The 12,333-nt window shown below is 40.7% G+C and overlaps 1 protein-coding gene across 1 annotated transcript in view; it reads right to left on the bottom strand.

The window, feature by feature from the left end:
* ATGRIP (Golgi-localized GRIP domain-containing protein) overlaps window positions 1-12,333 on the bottom strand; it is a 456,132-nt gene that overhangs the window by 339,634 nt on the left and 104,165 nt on the right. Inside the window, exon 7 of the mRNA XM_089402096.1 lies at window positions 661-1,192. Within this exon, the coding sequence (XP_089258222.1) occupies window positions 661-1,192 (532 nt within the window). The remainder of the gene's footprint in view (window positions 1-660; window positions 1,193-12,333) is intronic.

A 12,333-nucleotide genomic window follows, 5' to 3' on the forward strand; every position in this document is an offset into this window, starting at 1 on the left:
ATGAACTGATTGTTGTAGAGATGTTGACCTGGCCTTGAGCCCTGAGGAATCTGGTTTACCCAAGGTACCATCCTTGGAATGAAGGCAAGTTCCCAATGTGTTTCCTTGGGAAATGCATCACACGGAGAAAAGAATGCAATGCAGGCTCAGTTTAGTACACAAAGTGACCCAGGGAAACCATATAACTCATAATGGAGGGATCCACATAAGTTATAATGTAGCCATCTGCACCAATTGACATTCAAAATGAAGTTGATTGTATTCCAATAGATAATTTAATTAGATTATCCAATAAAGAAAAGGTGTCAAGTTTCAACAGAAAACCATGCCAAGGTAGACGAATACCTTCATTACAATACAACGTCAAACCTTGTTCTGGCTTGTTTAAATGTAACTTATATCAGACTCAAAAAGAAATTCCCATTTTAGAAAAATGAATGTGCTTTCGACTAATATTGCAAAAGAGGCCAATTATTTTTTTTAAATCACAAGCAATCCTTGGAGATCTCCAAGTTTCAACTTCCCACCATATTGGCTTGAGAAAAAGTAATGTAAGGAGAGGACTAATTGCTCCAACTGAACATGATAATCCCAAATACGTTATTTAAAAACCAGATGCAAAATCTTGTAAAACAGGTCAATGCAAATAGAGGCAGTCACCTTCAACAAGCTGTGCAGAAAGATCTTGAACCTTTTTCTCTGACTCCGACCATGCCAGCTGAAATTGTTTCATGTGATCCTCTGCAGTAGTTCGTAATATTCTGCTTTCTGCAAGTTGTTCCTTCATATCTGATATCTGTTTCTCCAAATTTCTAAGAGCATCTAGACTGATTTCCACACAAGTTTCTTTGGATTGTTCAATGTACCCTTCTAGGCTGCCAGATTCAGTATTCTGGACATGAAAGCTTTGAACCTGTGCTTTCAAATATTCATTCTGAAATTTGAGATCATAAATAGTTTTGACAAGCGACTCCCTGTCATGAGCACCTGCAATATTCCTACCATCAAGAGCATCATCTTTGTCAGTTTGCTGATCCATAGATTGACTGCCCCGCTGTTCAAATTCAAGCAAGCATCTCTGAAGTTCTGTACAATGGTCCTGCAACTTCTTAACTGCTGTATTACTTTCCTGTAATTGTTCGGACAACTTTCTTTTTTCATGCAAAAGTACTTCTAGTTCACCACCTTCAACCTGTTCAATCGATAACACGGGAACACAACCAGGTTTTGGAATCATATGATTGGAAGAATTAATTAAAAGCAGAAACACCGTGATGATATTTTTTGACAAGTTAACTATAGAGCAAAATCATGTATCCAAACAACTCGCAGAATTTATTAAATGCACGCCATATATGTTAAAGACACATCTTGCACGATTTATAATAATTTGCCTCATGCACCAATTTTCAGATTTGATTTTTCACTTCACAGTTTAAATCAAGAAAGGATATTCTAATTACGCCATTATGATAAAAATCGATGAAAATAGAATTCAACCTGAGAAAGGAACAAACAGATAGATAGCCATATTAAATTTTCCGAAAAAGGGCTCCCCAGAAATTCATATCATCTACCAACCATTCACATATAATACACAAGTCATCCAGAATAAATGTATTTTATGTGTCCCAGGATATAATCAAAATCATGTATTATCAATATAACAAACAAAGTTCGTCTGCTCAGAGGAATGCTCTGATACCAATGTAACGAACAAGGTTCGTCTACTCAGAGGAATGCTCTGATATCAATGTAACGAACAAGGTTCGTACTGTTATCTTCAGAATACTTCAAAGACAAAGACCTCCATTGTAAGACAAGAAATTATATATAAAAATATTTGAATACAAGTAAGATATGATAACAATGAGGGTGAGGGCCTGCTTATGTACCTAGGCAGATATCTCTTCACCAACAGTCATGTCCTTAGAGACATACCTCTTCGTTAACTAATTGCTAGTTAATTAATCATTATTTATTATTATTATTGTTTACATTATTTGTATTATTTTATACATATTTTATTCATAACATTGTCTTCTTCTTCAAAAAGCTTTGTCCTCAAAGATTATTGCTGACAAGACATATCATTTGTTGTTAGTCTTTGTAATCGTATTCACATCTTTTGGAATTCTTTGATACAAGTTGATAAGATCCTTGGAGTGATAAATAAAATTGGTAAACTGAGAAGGAATCTGACCATCCTAAGTTCTGTGGAATCTTGCAGCTACTGGAAATTTGTGATGAATTGTTATCACATGATTGGATTGTACAAACTTTAGTATTCCCTGGAACATAAGTTTGTTGTTTATATTATGACTGATACTGGTACGTATATTGAAAATTTTGCTCTAGTGATTTGGATGACGATAAGGAGTTCTTCTGTTTTGACTTCCACTTATCATGTGTGTGGCAATTTCTTGATTTACTTCCGGTACTGATGTTGCTGAATTGGTTACAAAATCTTCACTTGGAATTTCCATCATCTGAACTGCAACATCTGAATATGTTTTTCCTTCAACTGGTTTGTCATTTTCTTGAGTTGTGATATTGATTGGATCGATGTTCGTATCTTTTTCTTCAAGGTGGACTGAAGACTTCAACACTTCCTTCATGATAAATTCTTCTAATTTGTTGTTCAATGATTTCTTATGATTTTTAAGTTTCTTAATTTGAGTGAGTAGACTCTGATTATGATTTTGAAAAATAAAAGTTGTTGAGAAATCTAAGGCATTAGCATTAGGGGATTTCTCTTTCATTAGTGACTGTTTGTGAATGCCTTTTACTTCTTTAGATTAGTATCTACTTCAAGTTAGATTATTAGTGTTCTTCTTCATCAAACAGTAACCAATGCATGAACATAAATAGACAAGAGACAAGCATGTAGGCTATGAGCCATGGCCAAAACTTGCACAAATTCTTCTTATAGAGATTCCAATTGACGAATACCAAGACCAAGACCCTTGACCTATCAGCCACTCCAAGACCAAGACACAAGTCCTCTTCTGCCTCTGTCTTCTAGATTCTTCTTCTACTACTTTTACCTTCTTAGCATTGTGACATCATCATGACACCGAGATCTTCTTATAAACCTGAACCAAATCATAGCACAGAAGTTATCATTGCACTATACTGAACTATACCTTCGAACTGCACCCTATCATGTACCTTCATCTGAACTGTCATTCTCTTATGTCACTGTTCATTCCAAGTTCAGAGACAGAGACATCCGAGTTGTCTCCTGTAGTCCTCCCTTGTTGTCCCTTGGAATGTCTTCGTTGTCCCTAGAAAGGTCCTCGTTGTCCCTTTGATGCCTCTACAAAACCCATCTGAACTTACCTCCTTTCTGTGGTCCGAATTTCAGAGGAATCCAAGCTTGATGATTGTGGAGATCTGAACCAAACCTTCGTTGTCTCTTCTCTTTTATTCGAACTGTATGCTGTGATATAACACCCGAAAACATCATCGAAAATCTCAGAGCTATCCGAATTGATTCACTGTAATTAGCACCGAAAATCTCAGAGTTGTCCGAACTGGTTCACCGTAATTAGCACCAAAAATCTCAGAGTTGTCTGAATTCTGAATTGTGTTATGCAAAGATCCTAGCAGGGTATATATACTAGTTGGTCCGAATATATAAGCCGACGTAAGATAGTGAACCGTTGTGTCTCATTAGGTGAGCCGACATGTGTTATTCCATATAGTTTGGAGGCCGACTTCAAGAGAGGACTCTGCTTGTCTTTTGGAGGGTTGTTAGACACTTTGATAGACTTCATATATATATGACACATGCTCAAGAAGAACTCTTCATACATGATGTTAATTCTTTTGACTCTAATGATAAAATCCTAAGGTTCTCAATGGGAGCCATTAATAAAATAAAGTCTCTTGCTCATGAAACCCATGAAGCAAGGCATGCAAAAATAATTTTATTTCCTTTTATTTCATCATTTACAAAGATCATAATTACATGTCATTATGAAGACCGAACCTAGTTACATTTTACAACACTCCCTCTTAACTAGGGAGGTATTCATAATAGTACTTGGCCATTCTCAATCTGAAGAATTTCTCATAAGAAGAATTCAGATTTGTAACTCATTTGTATAGCATCATACCAACCAGCATTTATATAGCAAGGCCTTGACTAACAGCTCTATCTCTCCATAAGATCAGAGCAAAATGTTGGCGAGACAAATGATTTATAGACATCCTCATCATTGTCCCTCTCAGAACATACCTCACCCAGGCTCTCTTAGGATATTCTCCATGAGGACTGTTCTTTTCTTGGACTCCCTAGTCCCCAAAAGAATATCGGTCCCCCACGACTACTCTTCCATGATATTCCCTATCTCATCCCACAAGAGCATTGGGTGCCAAATGATTACACAATCCTCCATTATGTCTTCTCAGGTGAAGCACATAAAAACATGTCTATCGCTCCTTCTGATACCACGAGGTCCTATTCCATTAAAGTAATGTACTCATTCTTGTCACAAAGGAATGTACCTAAGCTTCCGACTTAGGAATTTCCAAGTTTCTTCCACGTAAGAAACTTCTTCTCAAGCTCCCTCTTCACCAGGGACCTATAGCAACAATCAGTGGTATGAAGAACTCCTTTCTTCGTTGTCATGAATTTCTAATAAGGAGTCTTCAACCTTTTGGGAACTTCTATATATATATAGGGCATAGATTATTCATCATTTTTTTCCATGGGTTAGTTGTTGATTTGTGTAGCTTCGGAGGTACTCCAAGCCCTAGGGTTCAGGGTTTGGAGAGCAAAGCACCACAAGGGCAGCTTGTGGGCTTGGAACCCAAGTGTAGGGTTTTGCACCCATCATGATTTGGGCCAAAACCATGATGGCAGCACGACAAGTGATGGATGAGGATGATAGTGATCGACGATACGATTCCAACACATCGAGAATCGTCTGAATTTGAGTTGTTGTTAGAGAGGAATGAATTTTTTGAAGTTGACTAGGTAATTATTGGTTACCACGTCATGTAGGCTTGGTGTAAAAAGAGCTAATAGATGTGTCACTTCAAATAAGACGTTGAGCCCTTAAAGGTCTATAAATTAAGGATGAATGATCACTATTTAAGCATCCAAGTGTGACAATACATCACCAAGAAGAGCTCTAAAATTTCGTGGAGGAAGCCGCAGCAAAAAGAGCCAAAAGGACAATGGAGGAGGCCTAGTACAGCACTGGGTATATTTTGTGATAAAGCCGCATTGTTGTAGGTGACAACATGGCATATTCTAGGGTTGTTTGGGCGTGATTAGGGTTGTTCTTGGGTACGTTTGCAGGGCAGAAGAAGCCACAATAAATAGGAGCAAGGGATTGTTGTTTAAAGGGCAGATTGTGGCATTGTTTGAGGGGACCGAAGTTACAGTCCACTGCTGGGCTAGGCCGCAGGCCATAGCCAGTAGTTGGAGGCCTTTAGGAGCTGTGTTCAAGGTGGATAGCAGCCCTATAAGGCAACGTATGCATGGAGGATCTCTCCTAAGGTGAACAACAGTCAATTGGGCGTTGTCTTGCTGAGTTGCGTGGAGGAGAAAGGCTATAGGTGATGCCCTAACCAGTGGTACAGCAATGCAGTGTGAAAATTCGAGAATCCCTGAATTAATACTGCAACAAATTGATATTACTTCTCCTACTTGTTAATCCATGCAAGTTATTTACTGTGTTCTACTGTAAATATCGAAGTAAATACAACTGCAACCTTCACAATTTTAAATAATATGCGGAAACAAGCATCTGAGTAAAAAGAAATAACACACAAGTGACACCGTTATTTTTGGACCAATGTCCACGGAAAAAACCAATGCGAAAACCGGCGCAGCAACTAAGGGTTTGTATTATTATGCAGTAGTTTCTGAATACAATCTCTGGATGCTTTATTGGCTATCTGATACAAAGAATCTGATTGACAGAAAGATGAGTGAGATATACCTCACACTATCACTAGTGATCCAGCCATTGAATGGCTAGCCCCTAGCTGCCTCTGCGCAATCACTGCGTTGCTCTGCATCACATCTTCTGGGGACTACGTCACTCCTTTGGCTGATCGATTTGCCTCAAGAACTTCGACTTTCTGCCCTCCCGATCTCACACCCCGACTTTTGCCTCTAGAACTCGATTCTCCAACAAATTTCAGATCTCCTCTCAAGCTTTGTGTTGCCTCAGCATGGCCCTATGATGCCTCTTCTAGATCTCTCTCTACCTTCTATGCGATATATACCCAGATCAAGAAACTCTCCAATTGGAAACTATCTCTGCCCCTCACTGCAAGAAATCACTTCGATCACTTCTCCGACAGTTGTTGCATTGCTCTCTTGAGAAATCGATCTCTTGATCTCTTACTCGATGTCTCTTCCAAATGCCCATCAAGCCTCTTCTTATAATCCTCTCGTTGAGAACCAACAGCCCAGATTAGATTCTAATCAATCGCTCAAATCATTTCGGCTTGATCCTCATCTTCTTCAGAAGTTTCACCCCCAGTTTAATTAGAACCCTTTAATTATTTTAATTTGCTAAGTTTAGACTTAGGCATCTAATAAAAATAATTAAATATTTTAATAAAACTGTCTCCGGGTGGAATTTCTCAAAAGGATTTTTGGGTATTCTGGAATACATGTGTCCTAGCCTCCTTGCAAATTTTGAGGCTTAGAGCACATCCGATGCTACCAGAAATCAACACTCCCTCTTAGTGAGGAATGTGCTCTAGTAATGCAACCTCCTGAAGCATCACCCTGACATTGTATCATCTCTCTGTGTGCTGTAGATGCCTAACATCATTGTCCACCAACTACTACGCAAATGTTGCATATGTGCTGCTGTTGTCCCTGCATACTGCTGCCAACTACTGCATCTACACTACAACCTTCTCCAATTGTTGTTGCTACAACAACAACGGAAAAGCATCCAAAATATTGAACCAAAGGTATTAGAATAATGCTATTTTAGTATTTAATGCTCATTTATGTAGATAAGATCGTTTGTGATCTTATTAGCAGTTTCTTAGTAGAAACTCGTGGTTTCTATTTCCTAGTAGAAATTGTTTCTGTAAATACTTTTGTATTATTTATTGAGCTTCATTGCTCATTGTAAATCAATTCAATTCATTCATTGATTATGGTATCAGAGCTCAGGTATTTTTTCAAAATAATTTTTCATTGTTTGAAAAATTTCATGCTTCATTTCAAAATCGCTCTCTAGGAATATGAAATTTTTTTTACTGGGTACATTCCGTGACGTAATGCTTCTACATGTAATCCCTGTGTACAAGAAATGCATAATCGCGTGGGGGTTCCGACAAGTGCATGAAGGAGTGGGTGACGAAGCTGAAGACCGAAGACGACACCACATTCAATTACACCCTGTCCTGCACATCATCAACCGCCACGTATTTCCCGACCCCATCATCGCCTTCATGGGGTAAGACATTCATGCACGTCATGTCGGATTCCATTTTGACGGCCGACAAGAACTGGAAGCGCTCCGACTAGGCCGGCCTGAACTTCTTCACTGTGATACCCTTGCCATTCCGCTTCTCCCTATTTCTCGCACGCCTCTTTTAACAGGTCTGCGACTTGATTCCCGCCGCGTTTATTAAAGCTCGACCGCCAAGTTTCCAAATATCCAGCCCCCGAGGGTTTCAAAATCTGCGAACCAAGACCACGGTTTTGGTTGATTTTTGCATACAAATGGAGGTTGGGAAGACTCCGAGCAAGAAGAGTCCGAAGACTATGTGAAAAGCACGCCGTCGGATTCGAAACTGAGATTTGGGGGAAGAAGCGGGTTGTTGAAAGACCAAATGCGACCACCAATGCGGGACCTCTTGCTCCGTGCCTTCACCGGAATCCATTTGTTGCATGCCGGAAGAAAGCTTGCTTGGCAGCTCCATGGCTTCGGTTCATCATTATCGTCAAAGGCTGTCTTGTTTCCGTTTGTTGATGGAACCTGCTCGCTGGTAGGCCCGCAGGCGGAAGGCAATTCTGGCATAAAAGAATCCTCCACAAAGTCACATTGAGTCACATTGTTGTTCTGGGCCGAGTTTATCCATATAAATCTGCTTGCGGGTACTCCTCTGAAGGACGAGTTATCTCTGCGTATGACGTGTTCACTTCAGAAAAAGGACATATATACACTCTGTTTCCAGGCCTATTATCTATTGTGTTTATCAGCCCTCTTATACAATGTATTCAACGTGTCTTTTATTGCTGGCTGAGTGTGAAGATTTTGTTGGTCGAGTTCTTCTATGCTAAAGAGGGGTCGAGATAATCAAGTAGAGGGGTTGAGTTCATTTGAGCTATTCTCCTCGACTTTTCAAATTACGACATTGGGGCCCCTATTCAAAACGTCATTTCTCGAATTAATTGTTGGCTGCATAAAAGGGCAAATTAAGTCAACGTAAATTCTCCAGATTGCATAATTGGTGGGGGCCGAGGGCATTTCTGTTTCAACCTTTTCAGAAGCCGCCAATTGGACATGTTATTTACACTACATGCAAATGCATGTTTATGCAGGCGTAATTATTGAGCGTGGGGAATTTTTGCACCTGTCAGTTTTTGTCTGAATCAGGCAACATCTGCATTGAAATCTGTGTCGGACTCTTTTGTTGTTTTCTGTGTCTTGGGAAACATGCAGATGGCCTCGCTAACAAATCTGATGTTGGAAGGCAGTCAGCGCTTTAATGGCACCAATTATAACATCTTCAAACAGAGAATGTTGACCATTTTTTAGTATAGGCGTCTTGACCAACTCATTTTGGGCAAAGAGCTCAGTCCTGGGATAGCTGGTGCAAATCAAGATAAGTTTGATGATCAAAATCAAGAGGCTATTATGCTTCTCAAACTCTCTGCGACTGATGATCAGTTACCACAGATTCCTTCCAGCAAGACAGCTGCCAAAATCTGGCAACATTTGAAGGAACTGCACGAGACATCCGACAAGAGCAGAGCTTTCCTTCTAAAGAATCAGTTGTTCTCCATCATGATGGACAAACGTATGTCTTTACAGGAACATCTTAACAAGATTAAAGACATTCAAGATCAGCTCAAAGCCATTGGTCGGGCCATGGAGGAAGAAGATATGGTAGTCATCACTATAAAAAGTCTACCAAAACCTTATGAGCACTTCATCAAAACACTCAACATTACCTCCACTAATGTTGATCTGAAGTTTCCGGAGTTATGCACCAAACTCCTGCAACAAGATCGTTGGAAACAGCAGTTTGGTAGTGGTGCCTCATCAGCCTCCTCAAAAAATGCTTTTGCTGCCAAATATCAGTGCTCTCAGTCCTTTTAGCAGAAAGGTTCTTCTTAGCCTTCTGATCCTGCTAAGAAGAAAAATGTGCAGTGTAATTACTATCACAAGTTCGGCGACATGAATAAAGATTGCTGACAGAGGATTGCTTCTGAATAGAAGAAGCAAGGAGGGTCTCATCAGAAAGCGAATGTTGCAGAACATTCCGAGCAGAAGGAATCTGCCTTTTACGCCTTTATGGCTAAGAGGTCCTCAGATCATGCCCCGTCTTCTGCCTGGTACATTGACAAAGGTGCACTCTCACAAACATGACTGGTTTATTGACTTCTCATCTTTCAGTGATTCTGTGGTATTCAGCGGAGGTGAGGAGTACAGAGTGGTTGGCAAACGTACAGTTCAGATCCAGTCTGATGGGCGCACACTTATCTCCCTAAATGTGTACTATGTTCCTTGTATGGAAACTAATCTGCTGTCTGTCGGCCAGATTATGAGGAACTCTCCTCAGCTCGATGTGGTGTTCAGTGCGCACAAGTTCTCCATTATTGACAGGGGAAACTCGTCTTACGGTTGCTGTTGGCCTAGAGGATCATGGTCTATACAGGCTTCTTGACACTGGTGACTCTCCAAAAGTGGCTCTAGCAGCTCGTGTTTCTCCCATCAACACTCTGTGGCATCAGAGATATGGGCATCTAAACATTCAGTATCTCTCTCACCTATCTCGGGAGGGACTTGTGTCAGGGTTACCTAATATTCAGACTCAACAGTTGGGAGTGTGCGGCGCCTGTCAAGCTGGCAAGCAACATCGGTCTTCATTCAAGGATGGAGAATCTTGGCGCGCATCTAAGGTACTCCAATTAATTCATGCTGATATTTGTGGTCCTATGAATACATCTTTAGTTACTGGTTGCAAATATTTTTTGCTTATTGTAGATGATTTCAGTAGAAAGATGTAGGTGTACTTTCTAAAACATAAATCTGATGTATTTAGTATCTTTCAGAAGTTTAAGTCCTTAGTTGAAAAAGAGTCTGGTTGTAATACCATAACTCTTACGACTAATAACGGGGGGAATTTTGTTCTTCTGCTTTCTCCAACTTCTGTGATACCCATGGCATCAAATGCCAGTTAACTACACCCTACACTCCTCGGTAGAACAGTGTTGTCGAAAGTCGCAACTGTACGGTTGTTGAAATCGCTCGTTCCATGTTACAACACAGGAGTGTTCCGAACAAATTTTGGGCTGAAGCAGTGTTTACTGCTTTCTATCTTCTTAACCGATCACCTACTCAGGCTGTTAAGGGGAAGACTCCAAAAGAGGTTTGGTCTGGCCGTAAGCCTAAGATCAGTCACCTCAAAGTGTTTGGCTCGGTTGCATATGCTTGGATTCCAGCTGTTCAGTGCTCTAAGTTGGATTCCAAAAGCCAAAAACTCATGATGACAAGGTACCATGATCACCACAAGGCCTATAGGCTGATAGATTTACACATTGATCGTCTTATCTTCAGTCGAGACGTAGTATTTGATGAAGACAGAGGGTTCTTTCAGTCCCCTCCTTCTGAGCAGTGTTCTGAGGATCAGCCTCCCAATGTTCTTCTTCCGTTAGGTCCACCTAATGGGAGGGGTGATGCAGCATCAGTATTTGATAATGCACTACCTGAGTTCCCTCCAGAAAATAATCCTCCTCTTGCTGCTCCTATTGTTCCTGAGCCTCCTCCACCTACTCCAGATATTGGTTCTTCTACTCTCCGGCCTAAATGGTGGGCTAAAACTATTGGTGATCTCCAAGATAATGAGCTCCTTGAAGGTAGAACTTCCAGAAATAAGAGCAAACAGCAGCCTACAGTAAATTTTTCTCTTATGGCTAACTTACACAGTGTTTTTGAGCCTCAAACCTATTCAGAGGCTAAGGGTATACCTGAGTGGGAATAGGCTATGGAAGCTGAATTCCAGAGTCTTCAGAAGAATCACACTTGGACCCTTTCTGATCTTCCTGCAGGGAAGAAGCCCATTAGCTGCAAATGGGTGTATAAAGTGAAATACAAAGCTGACAAAACCCTCGACAAGTATAAGGCTCGCCTTGTTGCTCGAGGGTTCTCACAGAAGGAAGGCATAGACTATGAGGAGACCTTTGCTCCTACAGCCAAGATGAGTACCATACGGCTTGTCCTTGCCTTAGCAGCTCAGTTCAGTTGGAAAGTCCATCAGATGGATGTAAAGAGTGCTTTTCTGAATGGTGACTTACAGGAAGAAGGCTACATGACGCAGCCTCCAACATTCAAGGTTGCCGGTCAAGAACAGAAAGTCTGTAGATTAGTCAAAGCACTCTATGGTTTGAAACAAGCCCCTCGAGCTTGGTACATGAAAATTGATAAGTACCTAACAGATCACGGCTTTAAGCGGAGTCCATCTGATGCAAACTTGTATATCAAACATACTGGTGATGATATTTTGTTTGTGGTTGTCTATGTGGATGACCTTATCATTACTGGTAGTTCAGCACATTTGATCCATGGGATCAAACAGGATTTGTGCAGCACTTTTGATATGACAGATTTGGGACTTCTTCATTACTGTTTGGGGGTTGAAGTCTGGCAAACTGAGAACAACATCTTTCTCTCTCAGTCCAAGTATGCCAGAAGTCTTGTGGACAGGTTCAGAATGCAGGATTGCAAACCTGCCACGACTCCTATGGAACCAGGGCTCAAACTTTCAGCTCAGTCATCCTCACCACTTGTGGATGAATCTTTATTCAGGCAATTAGTGGGCAACCTCATCTACCTTACTGCCACTAGACCTGATATCAGTTTTGCAGTGAGCTACATTTCACGCTTCATGACAGCTCCTAAGGTTGATCATTGGATAGCAGCGAAGCGTGTGCTGCGTTATGTGAGTGGCACTCCTGATTATGGACTTCTGTACACTCGGAGTTCAGATCCTACACTCAGTGGTTACATAGCTTCCGACTGGGCAGCGTCGGTTGATCACCGTAAATCTACAGCTGGGTATGTGTTTAGTTTGGGATCCGGTGCTGTCACATGGACTAGTAAGAAGCAGCAAGCAATG

Source organism: Pinus tabuliformis, chromosome 2_1, assembly GCF_031772625.1.
Source record: "Pinus tabuliformis cultivar Carrire ecotype Pingquan chromosome 2_1, CPIR1, whole genome shotgun sequence".
NCBI classification, from domain to species: domain Eukaryota; kingdom Viridiplantae; phylum Streptophyta; class Pinopsida; order Pinales; family Pinaceae; genus Pinus; species Pinus tabuliformis.